The sequence below is a fragment of the Ornithorhynchus anatinus genome, chromosome 1, assembly GCF_004115215.2.
Source record: "Ornithorhynchus anatinus isolate Pmale09 chromosome 1, mOrnAna1.pri.v4, whole genome shotgun sequence".
NCBI lineage: Eukaryota > Metazoa > Chordata > Mammalia > Monotremata > Ornithorhynchidae > Ornithorhynchus > Ornithorhynchus anatinus.
This window is the reverse complement of record NC_041728.1, coordinates 138,674,357-138,697,902: the sequence shown is the minus strand read 5'-3', so window position 1 is coordinate 138,697,902 and position 23,546 is coordinate 138,674,357. Positions and strand designations below refer to the sequence as shown.

Sequence of the window (23,546 nt, the reverse complement as noted above, 5' to 3'; positions counted from 1 at the left end):
AGAGGCTAGGGGAGTTTCCGTGGATGTTCGGGTGTAATAGAGAGGTTGCAGTATGCCAGCTTCCTCAGCCAGCTGCAACGAGTAAAAGAACAATTCCAAGTGATTAACCAAGCAATGGCTGAATTAGCAACCATCCCCTATCTCCAGGACCTGGGTCAACATGATGTTGAATTGGTAGGTATATAGTTTTAATATTTGATAGGCACTGTCCAGTGATGGGGAAGCAATTTATGGTTGTTGATCACATTTTCACTTGTAAAATGTTTTAAATAGTTTAAACATTCCTCCAAAACATCGTAGCAAAAGAATTTCTACAGAAAATGTAAACAAACTGTTTTACTCTATTTTCACTTTTTCTAGGAAAAGCTTTGTAGTTTTATCAGTTATTTTAGGTGATTATTGGTACACTCTGATTTTAGTGGTTTTAAATGAAGGTTTTTTAAAACATAAAATGACAGACTTTTCATATTTTTCCAAAATAGAACTAGTAGAGAATTGCTTTATGGAAAAGTAGAGTTTCCCCACTCAGTTCTACAAGTTTTCTGTACTATTTCATGAGTAATGTATGGAGGGGACTATGTTCTTATCAACCACTCTTTCACACAAGTGGATCTAGATAGTAAAAGTAGATAGTAACCATATAGTAGGCAATATAAGAAAGGCAAGATGTCCATCTTTAAAGAAGGGTTCAATTGTGTTTAAATTTTAAGAAGGAAAAGTCTGTATATTTGGCATAAAACTTAGCTCTGGGCTAGCTTTAAATTCAAAAACATATATCACGAACATATTTTATGTTAAAAGACCCAAAATGGTAATCTGCAATTTGTACATAATCAGGCCACAAGCTGAAAGTATTTGTTTTTTAGAGAATAAAATTAAAACAAAGGAATGAATTTGAGTTGGCTGCTGACAAAATACTATAACTTTGCTTAATCTAAAATCAAATAAAAAAATCTCTAAATAAAAAGCAAAGACCACACGAACACATAAAATAACACTTCTGGCAAAGGTAGCAGAGCAGGGATGATATAAAATGAGTACTAGAAGCATCGTATTAATCCATACAGTGGGAAGTAAGATAAAGTTAGCTAATTATACCCAATTAAAACATGTAATCAGTGAATGGTGAAAATCTTTTCGAAAGCTTTGTTTACCCAGCAGTCAAAAATATACTCAGAGGAATTGTAAATACGGCATTTTCAATCCATGTAAAACAACAGGTTTTAGATGCGCTTTCAATCCGTGTAAAACAACAGGTTTTAGATGATTGTTATTACTTCTGAGAGGAAAAATATGTGAGTTTTAAGACTGAAAAGTGTGGATTATACACTGTAAAATGGGAAATCTGCACTGATCTTGTTCCAACAAAAACCAAATATTTCCCGGCAAGAGCCGTAATGAAAGAGCTTGTCTTAATCGTTCTTTCAAAGCAGAAGAGGATCCATTTGGCCAGCATCCTTACGAATTTCCCCCTCCGCCTCTGTCTCTTTAGTGTGACCTATCCCACCTTTGGCAGCCCCAACATGCTCCATTCTGAACTCATAATCAGCCAGTCAGTAAGTCAATCGTATTGATTGAGCACTTACTGTGAACAGCAAACTGCACTAAGCGCTTGGGGGAGTATGATATATCAATAAACAGACACATTCCCTGTCCACAATGAGCTTAGAAGTCTAGAGGGAAGACAGTCATTAATATAAATAAACTATAGATATATAAATTACAGAAACATAATTACAGATATACAGAAGAACTGACAGTCCTTCACATTTTCACAGACTTGTAGATACTGGTACCAAACTCCTCAAGGTGTTGATGATGATAATAATAACTCCTTAATCATAATTAATAATAATATTATTAGAGAGAAACAGTATGGTCTAGTGGATAGAACATGGACCTGGGAGTCAGAAGGAACTGGGTTCTAATCCTGGGTCTGCCACTTGTCTGCTGTGGGACCTTAGGCAAGCCATTTCACTTATCTGTACCTCGGTTACCTCACCTGTAAATTTAGGGTTAAGATTACCTCACCTGTAAAGTGAGGGTTAAGACAGTGAGCCCTATAAGAGACAAGGACTGTTTCCAACCTGATTATCCTCTATCTTCCCCAGTGCTTAGTACAGTGCACATAGTGAACTCTTAATAAATATCAAGAAAAAATAATAATAATTGAGGTAAAATGAGGGTTAAGACTGTGAGCCCTATTTGGGACAGGGACTGTTTCCAACCTGATGATCTTGTATCTACCCCAGTGCTTAGTACAGTACCTAGCACAATAATGAGCTCTTAAAAAATATCATGGAAAAATAATAATAATTGTGGTATTTGACAAGTGCTTACTGTGTGCCAAGAATTGTGCTAAGCACTGAAGTAGTTACAGAATATCAGAACCCCCCCCCAAGGCTCCCAAGTTTAAGTAGGAGGGAAAACAGGTATTAAATCCCAGTTCTGCAGGTGAGGGAGCTGAGGCACCAAGAAGTGAAGTGACTTGCCCAAAGTCACACAGCAGACAAGTGGTGGAGCCGGGATTAGAGCCCAGGTTCTCTGACTCCCAGGCCCATGCTCTTTCCACTAGGCAACACTGCTTCCCGCGATAATGCTGTGGTATGTGGTTATGGCCATTTTCCATGTTAATTTTCTAGAACATTTAGGCCACACAAAAATTATCTAGGGGTTAGATTTGGGGGGCAGTTATGAATTGTAAACCAATATTTTGGGGCCATTTCAAATCTACCCAGGTCATGTTTCTAGGACTGTGTAAAGTAAGGAGCTGATTTGCTTGCCATTTTGGAAAATACTTTTTAGAATGATCAGCCCTGTAGAGCCAAGGCTTTTTCATTAAACTTTGTTGTTTTGAATTATAAAACTTTGCCAAAGGAAAGAAAAAAACAGTAAAATAACTTAAATGAGCTAGATCCTTTGAGCAGCAATAAAAACCAACCAACTTCAGGGTTGTCCTCCAGTGAGCTTTTACAAGAGGCCTAGAAGTATGATACATTAGCCTCCGGAGAAAATACTAAAAAGCATTCATGTACTACAGAGCATTTCCTGAGAGAATTGAATACTGAAGTATATAGTCTTCATTCTTTACAACCCAAATCGGGTTTTACAAAACACCAATGTTTACTGCGTTAAAATCCATCTATACGTACTACAAATTTTCTAGAGCAATCTTTTCATTGTTCAGTATTTTATAGCCATAGTAATACTCTGTAATGGGTGAAGCAAAGATTAGGTGACAGTGCTCACTGTATGAAAGATGAGTAATAAAATCATCAGTGTACAAATGATTTTTTAATTAGGTTTTAATCTGTGTATTTAGAGACGTTATTTCCATGTGAATTCCACACTGATAATTTTTTATCTCGGTGCCACAGCTGCAGTCGCTAATGGCAGATGCTCTGGACACCCTTGAAGGAAGAAGGAATCATAAAGAATGTGTGTGGAATAAAATTCAAAAGGTAAAATTGCAGCTGAAAACAGAAGATAAACTATCCATCGGGAGGTCATATCTATGTGGAAGGTGAAGAGAAAGTTATTCGGTTTTAATTCAGCCTTCTCATGCTGACATCAAATATGGATTTGTTTATTTGATCAGTTCCCTAAAGTTAGCTTCTTTCCTGACAGGTTTTGACTGCATGATTTCACCGTTGATCTTCATTATCTTCTTCTCTTGAATATTCCATTTCAATAATCTCTTTCATTTTGACTAGCTATTTATTTCTATTAGTTTTTCTTTTTTTTTCAAAAAATGTCATAATTCCTTTCATGTTTTATGAATAAATAGGGAGTAGGTACATCAAGAGTTTTCATGGCAGAGCAACGATAATGTATTTCATTTCCCCCAAAGCACCAACATGCAATTTATTTTATAGAGTATTGTGCAGGACATTTTACATGCTCTATAGGCATTTGTTAAAACTTCAAAGAAGTGAATACAGTTAGAACATTCATTAATTCAGTAGGTCTCATTAATTCAGTGGGGCTCATTAATTCAGTGGGTCAGAGTGAAAACTTTTAAATAAACCCACTATAACTAGAAAACAGAAGTGCTACAGGAGAGTTAAACATTCTGTAGTTGGTTCTAAATGTGGTCAAGTATTCATAACCATGGATGCCTGCCAGGTAGGTTGTGGGGTGGAGAAATTAGCAGACTCACACTTAATACTTCAGTGGAAATTAACTGTAGAGGTCACTGCAAAAAGTGAACGGACATTTGTGAGCCCATAGTAAGCAGTAATTTGAAGGAGCTTCAGTAGAATGATTTCAAGCACGCTTTTGGTCAGTGTTGAAACATTGAAATATAGCCTGCATAAAATGATTTTGTTACTAACATATCTGAAAGCTAATAATAAATGATTAACATGCCCAGATGGTCTTTGTCAAATGAAAATTTTGATATCAAATCAAAGATTTGATAACAATGTTAATTTTTTTGCTGCTTTTTTTTCATAATAATGATAATAACGCTTCTGGTATTTGTTGTGTTTACAATGTGCCAGGCACTGTAGTAAGCACTGGGGTGGATACAAGCAAATCAGGTTGGACACAGTCCCTGTCCTGCATGGGGCTCACAGTCTTAATCCCCATTTTGCAGATGAGATAACTGAGACACAGAGAAGTAAGTGACTTGCCCAAGGCCACATAGCAGACAAGTAGCAGATCCAGGATTAGAACCCATGTCCTAACTGACTGACTCCCATGGCTAGACCTGGGCTAGACTAGACCCATGACCTTCTGACTCCCAGGTCTAGCCACTATGCCATGCTGCTTCTCATCATCAGTACCATACAGTGATCTGTGTGTAATTATTTGGTTATTTGGTTGTCCTTATGATGTATACTTTCAGCTGTCTTGGCTTGTTCTTATAGCTCTAGTACACCAGATTAAATCAGCAGGTTTTCCTTTCCAAACGTATGTAAGACCAGATGATAGAAATGATCCAATTAATTTATCTGTTCAAAAGCCAAACTAACTGGAAACATTGATTTTAATCTCTTAGAGTGCCTTGGTACTTTTTGAACTTGAAAGCAAAGGGCTATATTTGTCAGGTGTTATATTTCAGGAAATATGTCTGTGATCTTTTGGAAATTGGGTAAATATCAAGCATGCTAGGATGCAACTGCCAGAAATAGAATATTGGAATGGATGATCATTGGTGTGATCCAGTATGGCATTTTTTAATTTTGCTTGTGTGAAGACTTAAATTTCTCTTCAAAAACATATTGATGACTGTGGGACTAGCAGTTCAGAGCAAATTTGAATCCTATTAGAGATTATGGGTTTTTTTAATCCATATGAAATAATCACATCTAGAAAGGTAAGTGCTAAATTAGTTCTTAAAAGGATATATATTTCATCAATCTACTCTGGGAGATAGATTTTTAGCATAAAGAAGTATGAATAACATTCTAGTTCAGAATAGTGACCCCATGGAAGAAAATTACACTAAAACCATTTAGTTTTCATTCCACTGAGAGAGAAATATCCTACACACAAAACTATCATTAATGATGTTGACTCTATTAAATGGCCTCTGGGTTACCCCTTTCTTTCCAAATCTACCTTTAAGCAAATAGTTACACAAAAATGAACATTAAATGCAATTCTGATTCTACCCAAGCAGGTATTTCTTTGGTCAGTTTCACCTGTATGTTCTTGGTTTTCAGTAATTTATATTCAATATTGTCAATGAAAATGAAGGCAGAGAAGATCAATTCACTGCACTTGGCTGTTTGGTTTTTTTATGGTATTTGTTAAATTCTTACTATTTTCCAGACGCTGTAATCAATCAATAAATAGCATCTACTGAGTGCTTACTATGTGCAGAACACTATACTAAATGTTTGGGAGAGTACAATATAAGAATTAGCAGACAAGTTCCCTGCCCATAATGAGCTTGCAGTCTAGACAACTGAACTAAGCTTTGGGGTTTGGACACAGTCCCTGTCCCTCATAGAGCTCACAGTTTTAATCCCCATTTTACAGATGAGGTAACCGAGTCCCAGATATGTGAAACAAATTACTCAAGGTCACACAGAAGATGAGTAGCAGTGCCAGAATTAAACTCCAGGTCGTCTGACTCCATGCCCATGCTCTTTCCATTAGGCCATGCTGCTTCTTGAGTACTGCTGGTGACTTTGGAGCGTTTAATACAGTTCAGTGGAATGAAGGGGCAAACTTGATTGCAGCTAGACAAGAAAAGAGTTAATAGAGGAAGTGAAAGCAGTGGATATGAACAACTTTTCAAGGATTTGGGTTAGGAATGGGAACAGAGAGATGGGGCAATAGCTGGAGGATATAGGGTTTCAGAAAAGGTTTGTTGTTTAGTTTTAGTTAGGGGAAATGAGCTGGTTTTGAGGCAGAAGAGAAGGAGCCAATTGTGAATGAGAGCTTGAAGATAGCATTAAGGAAGGTGCAACATTTTTAAAAAGGCTAGAAAGGATTTGGGCAGAGGCAGGTAGTGTTAGAGAGCAGGCAGGGGATTTCTTGAAAGTCACCTTGGAAGGAGACGATAGAGGAAAAGGTTGCAGCAATGAAGACTGGTGAGAAGAAGTGTAACCTGGTGGAGAGAGCAAGGGCCGGGGAGTCCAAAGGGACTTGGGTTCTGATCCTGACTCTTCCAATTGCTTGCTGTGACCTTAAACAAATCAAAACTTAACATCTATGTGCCTTGGTTTCCTTAACTGTAAAATGGAGATTACTGTACTTTCTCCTACTTAGACTGTGAGCCCCTTGCAGGACAGGGACTATGTCCAACCTAATTAACAAGTACCTTCCCAAGTACTTAGAACAGTGTTTGACATATAGTAGGTACTTCACAAATACCATAAAAGAGTAGCTGAAATAGGGACTATGAGAAGGGGTCAACAATGGCAGTGTCATTAAGGGGTAGGGAGGGAAGTGGGGTAGGGAAGAAATTGGGGTTATAGGAGGGCATTAGAGGTTTGGAATGATGGTAAAAGTTATGTGTGGGGGCAAGTTGATGCTGGAGGAATAACCGAGTTGCCCATAAGAAAAGAGAGCTAAATTTCAGCAAGACATGATAAATTTGAAAATGCAGATCAGCCCAATACCTCGATTTTCTCCAACAGGGATCAGGTGCACCTTGGGTGCAGGAATAGAGGAAATTGATTTGGGTGTGATCAAGGACTAGAAATAATAATAATAATGGTATTTGTTAAGCTCTTACTATGTTCCAAGCAGTGTTTTAAATGCTGAGGTAGATACAAGGTAATCAGGTTGGACACAGTCCCTGTCCCACATGAAGCTCACACTCTTAATCCCTATTTTACAAATGAGGTAACTGAGGCACAGAGAAGTTAAGTGACTTGCCTAAGGTCACAACGCAGACAAGTGGGGAGCGGGATTAGAACCCTTAGAATTAGATTAGAATCCTCCAAGAGGCCTTCCCAGACTGAGCTCCTCTTCCCCCTCTACTCCCTCTGCCATCCCCCCTTTACCTCTCCGCAGCTAAAGCCTCATTTTCCCCTTTTCCCTCTGCTCCTCCACCTCTCCCTTCCCATCCCCACAGCACTGTACCCGTCCGCTCAACTGTATATATTTTCGTTACCCTATTTATTTTGTTAATGAATTGTACATCGCCTTGATTCTATTTAGTTGCCATTGTTTTATGAGATGTTCTTCCCCTTGACGCTGTTTAGTGCCATTGTTCTTGTCTGTCCGTCTCCCCCGATTAGACTGTAAGCCCGTCAAACGGCAGGGACTGTCTCTATCTGTTGCCGACTTGTTCATCCCAAGCGCTTAGTACAGTGCTCTGCACATAGTAAGCGCTCAATAAATACTATTGAATGAATGAATGAATGAACCCTTGACCTCTGAGCTCCAAGCCCGTACTCTTGCCACTAGGGTAGGGTTGGTTGTTCAAGAGAAATAGAGGGACTACTTAGACTGTGAGTCCCCTATTGGACAGGGACTGTGTTCTACCTGATTATCTTGTATGTACCCCATTGCTCCCCTCTCAGGATCGCACCTTGAGATTTTCCAGAACTCCACCAGTCTCGGCTATGGGAGGCAGAGTCATGGAGAGGCCTACCCATTCCATTCCTAGCTTAGGCAGTGGCTAGCCAAGTGGAAGGCTATCTGCTACAAGTCAAAACTCACCCATGCTGGGCAGCAGCGGCATAGAAGAGATTTGAGGGCTGAGACTCAAGTTTACTGCCTGGAAGGAGACAATGGTAAATCTTCCAGATTTTTACCAAGAAAACTCTATGGCTCCACTACCAGAACGATTGAAGATGTAGAGCAGGGCGTTCTGGAAGAGATGCATCTGTGGTGTCTCTATGAGTCGGAAATGACTCGACGGCAGAAGGCAAGACAAGACCCCAGTGCTTAGAACAGTGCTTTTGGGGGGTATTTATTAAGCACTTACTATGTGTCAAACACCGTTCTATGTTCTGGTGAAGGTACAAGTTAATTAGGTTGGATACAGTCCTTGTCCCACATGGAGCTCACAGTCTTAATAGGAGGAAGAACAGGTATTTAATCTCCATGTTATAGTTGAGGGATCTGAGGCACAGAGAAGTTAAGTGACTTGCCAAGGTCACACAGGTGGCCCCAATGATCTGGCCACCTATTTCCTCATGAAAATCAACACAATCAGGTCTGAGCTCCCCAAAGTCACCCCTCCGCCTCTCCCCTCCCCCCCACCAACCCTCTCCCCTACTTTCCCATCCTTCCCTGCAGTATCCTCAGAGGAGATCTCCTCCCTCCTCGCAAATGCCACCCCCTCCACCTGCGCCTCGGACCCCATTCCCTCTCACCTTATTAAAACCATCGCCCCTGCCCTCCTACCTTCCTTAACTTCTATTTTTAACCACTCAATCTCCAAGGGCTCCTTCCCCGCTGCCTTCAAACATGCCCACGTCTCCCCCATCCTAAAAAAACCCGCTCTTGACCCCACTTCCCCCTCCAGTTATCGCCCTATCTCCCTACTACCCTTCCTTTCCAAAATCCTAGAACGAGTTGTCTACAATCGATGCTTAGAATTCCTTAACTCCCATTCTCTCCTAGACCCCCTCCGATCTGGCTTCCGTCCCCTCCACTCTACCGAGACTGCTCTCTCTAAGGTCACCCATGACCTCCTTCTTGCCAAATCCAATGGCTCCTACTCCATTCCAATCCTCCTTGACCTCTCTGCTGCCTTTGACACTGTCGACCATCCCCTCCTCCTCCATACCTTATCTCACCTTGGCTTCACGGACTCTCTCCTCTCCCGGTTCTCCTCTTACCTCTCTGGCCGGTCATTCTCGGTCTCCTTCGCTGGAGCCTCCTCCCCCTCCCATCCTTTAACTGTTGGAGTTCCTCAAGGGTCAGTTCTTGGCCCTCTTCTGTTCTCCATTTACACTCACTCCCTCGGTGAACTCATTCGCTCTCATGGCTTTGACTACCATCTCTACGCAGATGACACGCAGATCTACATCTCCGCCCCTGTCCTCTCCCCCTCCCTTCAGGCTCGCATCTCCTCCTGCCTCCAGGATGTCTCTCCCTGGATGTCGGCCCGCCACCTAAAACTCAACATGAGCAAGACTGAGCTCCTCATCTTCCCTCCCAAACCCGGTCCTCCCCCAGACTTCTCTATTACCGTGGATGGCACGACCATCCTTCCCGTCTCTCAGGCCCGCAATCTCAGTGTCATCCTTGACTCGTCTCTCTCGTTCACCCCACACATCCTATCCGTTACCGAGACCTGCCGGTTTCACCTATACAATATCGCCAAGATCCACCCTTTCCTCTCCACCCAAACGGCTACCTTACTGCTACGGGCTCTTGTTATATCCCGGCTAGACTACTGTGTCAGCCTTCTCTCTGACCTCCCTTCCTCCTCTCTCGCCCCGCTCCAGTCTATTCTTCACTCCGCTGCCCGGCTCATCTTCCTGCAGAAACGATCTGGGCATGTCACTCCCCTTCTTAAACAACTCCAGTGGTTGCCCATCAACCTCCGCTCCAAACAAAAACTCCTCACTCTAGGCTTCAAGGCTCTCCATCACCTTGCCCCTTCCTACCTCTCCTCCCTTCTCTCTTTCTACCACCCACCCCGCATGCTCCGCTCCTCTGCCGCCCACCTCCTCACTGTCCCTCGGTCTCGCCTATCCCGCCGACCCCTGGGCCACATCCTTGCGCGGTCCCGGAACGCCCTCCCTCCTCACCTCCGCCAAACTGATTCTCTTCCCCTCTTCAAAACCCTACTTAAAACTCACCTTCTCCAAGAGGCCTTCCCAGACTGAGCTCCCTTCTCCCTCTACTCCCTCTACCACCCCCTCTTCACCTCTCCGCAGCTAAACCCTCTTTTTCCCCTTTTCCCTCTGCTCCTCCACCTCTCCCTTCCCATCCCCACAGCACTGTACTCGTCCGCTCAACTGTATATATTTCCATTACCCTATTTATTTTGTTAATGAATTGTAAATCGCCTTGATTCTATATAGTTGCCATTGTTTTTACGGGATGTTCTTCCCCTCGACTTTATTTATTACCATTGTTCTTGTCTGTCCGTCTCCCCCGATTAGACTGTAAGCCCGTCAAACGGCAGGGACCGTCTCTATCTGTTGCCGACTTGTTCATCCCAAGCGCTTAGTACAGTGCTCTGCACATAGTAAGCGCTCAATAAATACTATTGAATGAATGAATGAATGAACACAGCAAGCAACTAGCAGACCTAGGATTAGAGCCCGGGTCCTCTGACTCCCAGGCCTGTGTTTTTCTACTAAGCTGTGCTGCTTCTCCATAGTAAACACACAGTAAGCACCTAACAAATATAATAATGATAGTAATAATAATCAGTCAATAGTATTAACCAGTGGAATTTATTAAGCACTTACTGTGTACAGAACACTGGACTAAGTGTTTGGGGAAATAGAGTACATTAGAGTTGGGAGACACGACCTCTGCCCAGTAGGGGCTTAGGAGCTGAAGGCAAAGGAAATCAGTTTCATGTAGTGGGGAGAGTCTTCGATATGGACCTCTGCATCAAGAAATGGGAAGCTTGGAGGGAGTCCAGAAGGACCATGACCCCTGGGGTAAGTTGGGGGATCCAAGAGTCAGACCGCTCTCATGAGCAGTCTCAGGAATTCAATGACAAGAGAATTTGGGCAAGCGGCAGGTTAGAAGGGTGTGGCCATAGAGTGGTAAATCAGAGTTAGCAAGCTGACAGAACTCTATCGTCTGTCCAAGCTGAGAGGTAGTTGAGATAGATGGAGCAAATGGTGAGCAGACCCAGTGTTTCATAATTTTGGTATTTGTTAAATGCTTACTATGTGTCAGGCACTGTACTAAACCCTGGGCTGGATACAAGCAAATCAAGTTAGACATAGTCCCTGTCCCACCTAGGGCTCAAGGTCTCAATCCCCATTTAAGAGATGAGGTAACTGAGTCACAGTCAGCACTGCTATTAGAGAGGCAGCATGGCCAAGTGGATAGAGTATAGGCCTGGGAGTCAGAAGGACCTGGGCTCTAGCCCCAGGTCCGCCACTTGTTTACTCTGTAACTTTGGACAAGTCACTTCACTTCTCGTGCCTCAGTTACCTCATCTGTAAAATGGGGGTTGACTGTGAGTCCCATCTGAGACCTGGGCTGTGTCCAACCTGATTAGCTTGTCCAGTTCCTAGGACATAGTAAGTGCATAATAAATGTCTTTGAAAATATATTGGTACTACTGCAAAGAGTTCATCTACATCTTTTAAAAAAAACTCCGTTTCTTCATTGCAGCTGTTTATTCTCAGGGCACAAGCAATTACAATGGTGGCCAAGAGCTTTACAGACATAGCATCATTAGATGGTTACAAACCCCTGATCCAAGTTGGAAGAACTGATCATTCAGTAAGTGGTATTTAGCATGGCTCAGTGGAAAGAGCACGGGCTTGGGAGTCAGAGGTCATGGGTTCTAATCCTGACTCTGCCACTTAGCTGTGTGACTTTGGGCAAGTCCCTTAACTTTTCTGTGCCTCAGTTACCTCATCTGCACATAGTAAGCGCTCAGTAAATACTATTGAATGAATGAATGAATGAAAATGGGGATTAAAACTGTGAGCCCTAGGTGGGACAACCTGATTACCTTGTATCTACCCAGAGCTTAGAACAATGCTTGGCACATAGTAAGTGCTTAACAAATACCAAATTATTATTATTATTTACTGAGCATTTACTGTAGGCAGATCAATGTACTAAGCACTTGGGAGAGTCCAGTACAATAGAATTGGTAGACACAATCCTGGCCCACAACAAGATTACAGTCTAGAGGGGGAGACAGATATTAAAATCGTCTGAGTATCAAAATTATTCGAGGATTCACACCCAAGTGCATTAGTGACATGGAGGTGAGGGCAAATAGAGTGGGGAAATTCATTAGTTAGATGAAGCCTCTTGAAGGAGATGCAGTTTAAGGAGGGCAATGAGGATCGGGAGAGTGGAGAACTATCAGATAAGGCCAGGGGAAAGGGGGTCTTGAGGGGAGGGGTTCCAGGCCAGGGGGTGGACATGAACCGCTGTGAAACAGTCAAGATTGAAATGCTATGAGTGGGTTGGTATTAGAAGAACAAAGTGTACAGGCTGGATTGTAGAATATCATTAGCCAGGTAAATGGTAAGAGAGAGAGAGCTGATTGTCTTAAAACTGATGGTGAGGAGTTTTGGTTGGATGCGGAGATGATTGGGCAAACATTGGAGGTTTTCGGGGAGTGGGAAGATATGGACTGAAAGGGTTTTTTGGGAAAAGTTATCTGGGCAGCAGAGGGACATAAGGACAGAAGAAGGCCAAGTCAGAAAGGACAGTGAGGAGGTTGATGTGGTAGTCAAGGTGGATGTCCTATGATAAATGTTTGTATCATTATGGTAACAGTTTGGATGGAGAGGAAAGGGCAGGTTTCAGCAGTGTTGTGAAGGTAGAACTGACAGGATTTAATGTTAGTGATTGCAAATCAAATTCCTGATAGGCGTCATTCTGAAGAAGAAAGACATCTCCTAAAGAAGGTTTTTCCAGCACCAATCTCTGCAAGCTGTCCTCCATCCTTTAGTCTAGCCTTGGTTAGTGATGCAAAATCGACTCTAAATCTGGACAGCATATTTGTGACTAAAGCTGCTGTTCCTTTAAACTGATGAATGTTTTCATTGACACAAAATGTCCTAATATGTCATGGTGTGATGGTTAATTTCTAAGTACATGCTTTTTAGAGAAGCAGCGTGGCACAGTGGAACGAGCACGGGCTTTGGAGTCAGGGCTCATGAGTTCGAATCCCAGCTCTGCCACTTGTCAGCTGTGTGACTGTGCGCAAGTCACTTAACTTCTCTGTGCCTCAGTTCCCTCATCTGTAAAATGGGGATTAAGACTGTGAGCCCCACGTGGGACAACCTGATTCCCCTGTGTTTACCCCAGCGCTTAGAACGGTGCTCTGCACATAGTAAGCGCTTAACAAATACCAACATTATTATTATTATTATGCTGGTATTTGTTTTTGCCCTCCAAGGGAACAGCTCATCCCTCATGGAACCACCATGAAAGGAAACGTATTTTAATATTGACAGATATGAAGGCATTCTGGAAAAGGAAAGGCTCATGTCTACCAACTCTATTGTACTGTACTTTCCCAAGCACTTAGTACAGTGTTCTGGACTGAGTACATGCTCAATAAATTGATTGATTGATAGGCAAGCAGAAAGCAAGATTGTCCGGTATAAAGCGGGATTAATGGTCACCCTAGTTATAGTCAGGAGGCTAGATGGTTATTTGGGCAGGAAGCAGGAGGTTGGATCAGTCAATCAATGGTATGTATTGAGTAGTGCTTACTGTGTGCAGAGCATTGTACTTTATAATACAATGGAGTTGGTAGACATGTTTCTTCCGACAGGGAGCTCACACAGGCCAGAGTCCAGGAGAAGCAATTTCTCAAAATCTGTTCTACAGTCTAGTAAGAATTTAAATCAGTTGGCACCTCTGCCCATGGCCAACTTTCCCAGTCAGTCAATTGCATTTCTTGAGCACTTACTGTGTAATAATAATAATGTTGGTATTTGTTAAGCACTTACTATGTGCTGAGCACTGTTCTAAGCGCTGGGGTAGACATAGGGAAATCAGGTTGTCCCACATGGGGCTCACAGTCTTAATCCCCATTTTACAGATGAGGGAACTGAGGCACAGAGAAGTTAAGTGACTTGCCCACAGTCACACAGCTGACAAGTGGCAGAGCTGGGATTCGAACTCATGAGCCCTGACTCCAAAGCCCACGCTCTTTCCACTGAGCCACGATGCTTAGTACAGAACACTGTACTAAGTGCTTGGGAGAATACAACCATAAATGACACATTCCCTGCCCACAATGAGCTTACTGTCTAAAGCACTGTATTAAGCTCCTGGGGGAGTACTCTATAACAATATAATCCCATTTTGACAGTGCTCAGAGTTCATTCATTCATTTAATCGTATTTATTGAAGGCTTATGTGTGCAGACCACTGTACTAAGCACTTGGAAAGTACAACTCATCAGTAAAGAGAGACAATCCCTGCTCACACCAGGCTTACAATCTAGAAGAGTTAGGGACACATTCCCTCCACCTCCTGCCATCACCACACAGCCCGGGGAAGCGCACCATTAGAATCCAGTGAGAATAAGGAGTGGGGTGGGAACAGGAGGAAGTGGGAGGAAATGGGAAAGTGTCTGTTGATTGTTATATCATACTCTCCCAAGCGCTGAGTATAGTGCCCTGCACATACTGAGCGCTCAATAAATACAATTGAATGAATTGAATGAAAGAAATGATTTCTAGCCTGTATTTAGGCAGGGACCTGTCTTGATTCAATCTGGACCTGCCTTGACTCAATCTCCAAGTCTTGTTGAGTAGCCAATATTTTAAAAGGTAGAGCCTTGTAAGGAATCGGAGAATTTTAGAAGAATATTCTAATGCGTCTTTAGGAAGATATGGGAGGTACTAAAAAGAAAGGGGGTGTTGTGCAAATTTTTTGCCATAGTCTTTTAATTTGATTAACAAGAATACTTGAAGGATGCTAGTGTTGCTTTTAGACAATTTCACTAGGAAGGTAATTAATTGGTTTATGCCGAAAAAAATAACTAATTGTACAGTCAATACTATATTCTCAATGGAAACCCACTAGAGGTCACGAGCATTATCATCTCTAGAATCTGTTTCAACTAAATGAAAATGCTTAGTATTTTCACTTGAAGCCACATCATTTATAGTATTGTGTCCTCAAACAAAAGAACTGAAGGATCTGTCAGAATACCCTAATTTTCAGAGCCTTGCTTTGATAGGATTGTATAAATATCTATCAGGATAAAATCTGATTCACAGGAATGCCCTCATGGATACATTTTCTGTTTGGTGAGTTTCTGTCGAGAAGAAGAGAAAAGGACTAACTAATATGTTCGAACAAGTTGCTTGAGAATGGAAAGGGTTGTTTTTTGAAGCTATGGAAGAGGCAAGTGTTAGTTGAGATTTTTGTTTTTGTTTTGGGTTTTTTTGTGGTATTTTTAAGCGCTTACTATGTGGTAGGCACTATACTAAGCACTGGGGTAGATACAAGCAAATCAAGTTGGACTCAGTCTGTGTCCCACATGGGGCTCAGTCTAATCCCCATTTTATAGGGTTGCTTCTCTTGTGAACTCTTGTGTGACCCACAATGCACTAATAGACCACGAAATTATAAATTGATTCCAAATGGCTGGGATTCACGACTGCCAAACACAGGGTGCATTATAGCATCCCACTTTAGAACTAACTGAAGATCTACAACTGTATAAAGTCATCCTACTGTCTTGCTATTCTCCAACTACAACCCAGCCCGCACATTTCACTCCTCTATTGCTAACCTTCTCACTGTGCCTCCATCTCGTCTATCTCACCGTCAACCGCTCACCCGCTTCCTGCCTTTGGCCTAGAATGACCTCTCTTCTCATATCCAACAGAGGGTTACTCCCACCACCCCTCAAGGCCTTTTTAAAAGCACATCTCCTTCAAGAAGCCTTCCCTCTCTAAACCCTCCTTTCCTCTTCTTCCACTCCCTTCTGCGTCACCTTTGACTTGTGCCCTTTCTTCACCCCCCATCCCAGCCCCACAGCACTTATGTACATATACATAGTTCATTTATATTAGGGTGTGTCTCCCCTCTAGACTGTAAATTCTTTCTGGGCAGGGAATGTGCCCGTTTATTGTTGTACTTTCCCAAGTGCTTAGTACAGCACTCAGCACACAATAGGTGCTCAGTAAATAGGATTAGCTGACTGACTACTGTTTAAATGCCTGGAGGACCTGCACAACAGAAACCTACATCCAACTGCTTATTTAGATCTATCAGTGACTCCTATGTGCCATATTCAATGGCTATGGCAAGAGAATTATATACAATGAAGCCCTGGAATAAAGTCAATCTTCCAGCATCAAAGTTATATGTATCTCAATCCAGTTCTGCTAAGTGGGATCTATGATATGGTGTCCCAAAAGTAGAAAGAAAGGACACTCATTTTAAAATTAGTTAATGCACTCAAGACCATAAGGTTTATCCCTTCCTTCAAAGTTCTTCAAAAAACTCTGATGCCCATTCCACCAAGCAGGAGCTCCTCACCATTAGCTTCAAGGCTCTCAATTCACTCTCTATTCCCACTTATCTTGTCATGCTGTAGAGTTGTCTCCTACCCATAGCGACTCCATGGACACATTTCTCCCAGAATGCCCCACTTCCATCTGCAATTGTTCTGATAGTGGATCCATAGAGTTTTCTTGGTAAAAATACTGAAGTGGTTTACCATTGCCTTCTTCCATGCAGTAAACTGGATTCTCCACCCTCGACTTTCTCCCATGCCACTGCTTCCCAGCACCGGTGAGTTTTGACTTGTAACAGATTGCCTTCCACTGTCCAAGCCAGGAATGGAATGGGTTTGCTTCTGCTTGATTCTCCATCTCTTCGTCGGAACTGGTAGAGTACTGGAAACTCTCCACGTGCTATACTGAGAGGCTTTTCCCACTACACCCCAGTAAAACACCTTTTTCTCACAAGTGAACCTACTCACTGTGCCTTGTTTTCAGCTTTCTTACTCCCTTTCCTCTCACTTATTTCCCCCACCCCCCTGCCTGGAAACCCTTCCAGCTTCACATCACAAAAGCAATGTGGCCTACTGGAAAGATCATGGGCCTGGGAGCCAACAGACTTGGGCTTCCACCACTTGTCTGCTATGAGACCTTGGGTAAGCCACTCTGTTTCTGTTTTCTCACCTGTTAAATGAGGAGTTGATGCCTGTTCTCTTTTAGACTGGGAGCCCCATGTGAGACAGAGACTATGTCTGGCTGATTACCTTTTTTTAAATGATACTTATTAAGGACCTATTATGTGTCAAACACTGTTCTAACAGTGTACCTACACTGTACAAATAGGTACAGTGGGGTAGGTACAAATTAATTAGACTGGACACAGTCCATGTCTCACATGGGCCTCACAATCTAAATAGCAGAGAAAACAAATATCCCCGTTTTACAGTTAAGGAAACTGAGGCACAGAGAAGTCAAGTGACTTGCCTAGCACTTGGCATAGACAAGATTAAGAGCCAGGTCCTTCTGACTCCCAGGCCCATACTCTCTCCACTAGGCCACACTGCTTCTCCTCATATCTTCCTCAGCACTTACTACAGTGATTGGTATAAATTAAGCATTTAATACTCAGCACAATTATTACTATTATTATTGTCATTATTATTTATCATTATCATTATTTTCATCCAACAGCTTTATTTTCCATCAATAAAGCCCTCCTGGAGGAGATGTGATTTTAGGAGAGCCTGTTTGACTCCACCACCTAAACACCTGCAGTAGCACTGCAGTACACTGCTTTCTTGTTCTATCACTTAAACACTAACTTATATATATGTCCCCTTTTCCTTCTTCCTCCTATTTGCAGTGTATTTTAGACTCTCCCAAACTAGATAGTAAGCTCCATGAAGATGAGGATCATATCTATTAACTCTATTGTAATACCTTAGTTCTTGTATAGCACCTTTATTCCCAAGGCACTCATACTACTTAACTCATTTTTGCCCTCACAACAACCCTGTGAGGGGGGTAGGACTCTCCCAAGTGCTTAGTACAATGATCTGCCTACTGTAAGCACTCAAAAAATAAAATTGATTGATTTTTGAGGATCATTTTAGAAACCAGCCGTTTTTCCTTGCTATAGGCTTCTGAGGGCCATTACAAATAAGTGATATGTAGCAAGCAGACAATAAAATAGTACTTAGTACAATGCTTCACCCATATTAAATACCTAATGGATACAGTTACGACAGTCCAACAATAGTGCTTATTGAGGGCTTACTGTGTGCAGAGCACCGTACTAAGTGCTTGGAAAAGTACAGTACAGTAAACTTGGTAGACACCATCTCTACCGCAAGGAGTTTCCAGTCTACAATAAGATAAATAACAGATAGGGGGAATAGCAGGGTATAAGGATATGTACGTAAGTGCTGTGGGGCTGGGGTGAATATCAAAACATTAAAGTGGTACAAGTGCATCTTAGAAGAACTAATAGGAGAAATATGGTCTTATTCTGGAAAGGCATCTTGGAGGAGATGTGATTTGAAGAGGATTTTTAAGGTGGGGAGGGGGTGAATTGTCAGGTATTAAGGGGGAAGGAGAAGCAGCATGGCCAGGTGGAGAGAGCACAAGGCCTGAAAGTCAGAAGTACCTGGGTTCTGATCCTGGCTCTGCCACTTTATCTGCTCTGTGTGACTTTGGACAAGTCACTTAACCTCTCTGGACCTCAGTTGTTATTGATGTCTCATGCCGCCGAGTCGTGTCCAACCCATAGCGACACCATAGATTAGACTGTAAGCCCGTCAAACGGCAGGGACTGTCTCTATCTGTTGCCGACTTGTTCATCCCAAGCGCTTAGTACAGTGCTCTGCACATAGTAAGCGCTCAATAAATACTATTGAATGAACCATAGACACATCTCTCCCAGAATGCCCCACCTCCATCTGCCATCATTCTGGTAGTATATCCATAGAGTTTTCTTGGAAAAATTAGGCAAGTGGTTTACTATTACCTCTTTCCATGCAGTAAATGAGTCTCTCCTCAGCTCTCTCCCATGCCACTGCTGCCCAGCACAGGTAAGTTTTGACTTGTAGCAGATTGCTAGGAATGGATGGACAGGCCTCTGCTTGACTCTCCCTGCAGTAGTCGTGACTGGTAGAGTACTGAAAACTCTCCAGGTGGGAACCTGAGAAGGGGGGAACCTCAGTTACCTCATCTGTAAAATGGGGATAAGGCTTGAGAGTCCCATGTGGGACATGAACTGTGACCAACCTGCTCAGCTTGTATCTACACCAACGCTTAGTTCAATGGCTAACAAAGTAAGTGCTTAACAAATGCCACAAAAAAAAATGTTCCAGGCTTGAGGGAAGAATATGGGCAAGGGTTCAGTGGCAGGATAAATGAGATTGAGATATAAAAAGTAGGTTGGTGTTAAAGGAGTGAATTGTATGAACTGGGTTGTAATAGGAGATCAGAGAGGTAGAGACTCAAACCTCTGAAACTTGTTCAGCTGGCCCATTGCCACAGAAGTAACCTAACATAGTGAGCTATGGCTCAGGATTCTATACCAGCCCAATTTCATATCAGAATCTGGAATAATATAATATATAAATTCATTACTATGTGCCTTCTGGTTACTGAGAAGCAGTGAGCCTAAATCAAATGAAATGAAGCTTTTTACTTTAAAAAGAAATAAAAGGAATGCTATTATATTCCTGTCTCTCCTACGAATCAATGCCTTATTGTGGCAGGAGAGTTCGCATACGCCAGTGAAGCGTAGAGTTTTGCCACTGAAAGATATTCTCTCATCAGGGCTACCCATAATGGAAAGGTCTAAGCCTAAGTGTCAGATAAAAGTTGATTCACCTATGCTGGGCAGCAGCAGCATGGGAAAGAGTCAAAGGCTTATGAGCAAGTAATCAAAATGTTGATCAAAGATAACAGCAGAGACTTAAGTATTTACTTTGTGGAAGAAGGCAATGGTAAACCACTTCCATATTTTTTAACCAAGAAAACTCTGTGGATAAATCTGTAAAGTCACTATGAATCGGAAATGACTTGATGGATTTGTTGATGATGATCATATTCCTCTAGATGTAAGCTTCTCTTATAGATTGTAAGCTCCTTGTGGGCAGGGAATGTGTTTACCAACCCCGTCGTATTAGTCTCTCATAAATGCTTAATACAGAGCTCTGCACACAGTAAGAGCTCAATAAATACCTTTAAGTGATTGATTTACTGGTCATATAAAACTGCTGCCTTTACAATTATGAAATTCTTTTTAACAAATGCTTTAACATGTTAAACTATAACAGAATGCATTGTAATCTTCAGGAGCTCATTCAGTTCCATAATCAGTAGCTTATCTAGAGAGCAAGACACATTATTTCTTAGCCAAATAACCCCGAATGTTTCTGTGCATTGCTAATTGCCTTGGGATAAAAATCAATCTGAAAAGGACCAGAGTCATGCCACAACAGAAGCCCAGCAGCAGAGCATCTGCTCCAGTGATAGTCACCAACACAGGGCAGGTTAAAGCCAGTGATAATTACTGCTACTTGGGCAACACGTTCTAGCAAAATGCTGCTACCGAGGACAACATTGCAAGGTCTAGCAGCATGGAGAGTTCAGCATTTGGAAATCTGCAATAGTGTTTGGAGAAGTCAGAAGCAAAGAGGATTGGCCTGAAGACGAAGGTGGACTTCCACCATGCTGTGGTATCTCAAAACTGCCAGATGGCTGGGTGTCTTGGATGCCAAGCTACAGCACATCAAATAACTTGACCAGTTCCATCTGCACTGTGTGAGGCAGAGAACAAGGCTAAGGTGGTCGGAGGTGATCCTAATTTTCCACGTTGGGGGACCACAGACCTAGAGGCAATGACAATCAGAGCTCTCCTGCAGTGATACTGTCATCTGGTAAAAATGAACAATAGAAGGCTGTCCAAGGCCAGCTCGTGTGGCAAACTTGGCCCTGGAACATGCTCTAGATATTCATTTTTCAATCACATTTATTGAGCACTTACTGTGTGCAGAGTACTGTACTAAGTGCTTGGGAGAGTACACCACAACAATAAGTGGATATATTCTCTGCTCACAATAAGCTTACAGTCTAGAAGGAGAGACAGACATTAATTCAGATAAAAGAATTACAGATATGTACGTAAGTGCTGTGGGGCTGGGAGCAGGGATGAATGAAGGGATCAAGGCAGGACAACACAGAAGGGAGTGGGGGAAGAGGAAAGGAGGGCTTAGGGAAGGCCTCTGGGAGATGTGCCTTCAATAAAGGGGAGTGAGGAGGATCTGATCTGAGAAGGGAGGGTGTTTCACGCCAGAGGCATTCATTCAATAGTATTTATTGAGTGCTTACTATGTGCAGAGCACTGTACTAAGCGCTTGGAATGTACAATATGGCAACAGTTAGAGACAATCCCTGCCCAATGACAGGCTCACAGTCTAATCGACGGGCTCACAGTCTAATCAGGAAGTAGGCAGAGGTCAATGGAGAGATAGACAAGATTGAGGTACAGTGAGAAGGTTAGTATTAGACGTGGCCAAAGTATAAGGTGTAAAGGCAGTCAGTCAATCATGTTTACTGAGTACTTACTGTGCAAAGAGCATTCATTCATTCATTCACTTGTATTTATTGAGCACTTACTGTGTGGAGAGCACTGTACTAAGTGCTTGGAAAAGTACAATTCAGCAATAGAGAGAGAGACAATCCCTACACAAAAATGGGCTCACAGTCTAGAAGAGCACTGTACTAAGCATTTGGGAGAGTGCAATATAAACATATAACAGACACATTCCCCGCCCACAGTGAACCTCCATGATAAAATGGCTATTTTCTCAGACAGTGATCACTAAACAATATTAAGCAATATTTGCTTTGTTGACTCTCATGTTTTCTGTTTTTTCATTATAATCAATGGTATTTAAGTGAATGCTTACTGTGTGCAAAGCCCTGTTCTAAATGCTTGGGAGAGTACAATATAACAATATAACAGATATAACAATATAACAGACACATTTCCCGCCCACAGTGCCCTGTCCACAGTCTATGGGGGGGAGACAGCCGTTAATATAAATGAATAAAATTAAAGTGCTGTGGGGGCTGGGAGGGAGGATGTGGATGTGAATGAGCAGCCGCTGGAGGTTCTTGAGGAGTGGGGATAGGTGGACTTAACTATTTTTAGATAAATGATCTGGGCAGCCGAGTGAAGAATGGGCTGAACTGGGGAGAGACAAGAGGCAGGGAGGTCATTGAGGAGGCTAATGCAGCAGTCAAGGTGGAGTATGATAAGTGCTGGGATCAGCATAGTAACTGTTTGGATGGAGAGGAAAGGGCATATTTTAGGAATGTTTTGAAGATAAACCCATTTACCTTTTCATATTTTTACATAAAAAAGGCAAGCTTTAACTTGTTAGTAACTATACTGGATGCCATTAGCACTGTTCATTGATTTACTAATTCAGTCTCTTAGAAAGAAAACATGATAGAACTATTTGTCACTTAGCAACCCTGTTCAGCTAAAATAATTTTGATGCAGACAAACCAAGCAGGTGAAAAATACAAATTGGGAGGAAACAGGAACATTTCATTTACTTTCCTGCTTCAGCATTCAAGCCTGCCTCTTCCCAGAAAGTATTCCAAGATGAATTGCACAAGCCGGACTATAATTCATGAACCAGTCATTTTGGCTGACTAGCATGTGCAGCGGGCATGCAGTTGTATGTGTCTGAAAAGTATTGTATTATTTGATAAGATTCAGTTATCACGCCAGTTTTACTAGGACCAGGTCTTTCCTGTGTGTCTCGTTTACTAAAGAGTCAGATAAGATGAAGAACAATTTTATTGTGAATATTTTCAGCTTCCAGTTATGTGCTCTTTCTTCAGCAGCTTCCAAAACTTTCCCAGAGAAGGTCTTAATGAACTCAGGATCCCTTTTGAGCTAAGCAACCTAGTAAGTCAAAGATCACCCTTATCTGCCTAAAATTCATTCATTTAATCATTTCTTGAGCGCTTAGAGTGTGCAAAGAATTGTACTAAGCGCTTGGGAGTGTACTGACAAAATACATATGAACAATCAAACAATCAATAGTATTTATTGAGTACTTATTGTATGCTTACCAGTACACTAAGTGCTGGGAAGAGTACAATGTAACAGAGTTGGTAGACACCTTTCCTGCCCACAAGATCACAGTGTCATTTCAATTGTTAGTGATGAAATTTATGAATTTCCGATTATGCAATGATGCTTCTAATTCATCAGCAGATCTGAATAAGCTGTAATGATTAGTTATAACCGGAAAGTCAAGGAAGATTGCTTCAATTTGTAAGAACCTAAAGTACTAATCTTCTCTTTAACAATATGGTCATTAATACAAATATGTGGGTATGTGTTTTATTGTTATTGAACTTAAAAATTCCATCAGCCAATAATTCATTGCACATTTTGGTGTTGTTCCAACCCACAGATTTGAAATCCGCTTGGAAAATTAG

General features: G+C 42.0%; 1 protein-coding gene across 2 annotated transcripts in view; it reads left to right on the top strand.

Moving 5' to 3' along the window:
• The window catches only part of SPATA16 (spermatogenesis associated 16), a 221,093-nt gene that overhangs the window by 180,226 nt on the left and 17,321 nt on the right, over positions 1 to 23,546 (top strand). Inside the window, exons 9-10 of one of the 2 annotated variants that reach the window (XM_029046814.2) lie at positions 10 to 174; positions 3,378 to 3,461. In XM_029046814.2, coding sequence (XP_028902647.1) covers positions 10 to 174; positions 3,378 to 3,461 — 249 coding nt within the window. The remainder of the gene's footprint in view (positions 1 to 9; positions 175 to 3,377; positions 3,462 to 23,546) is intronic. The other variant, XM_029046862.2, reaches the window with a different exon arrangement.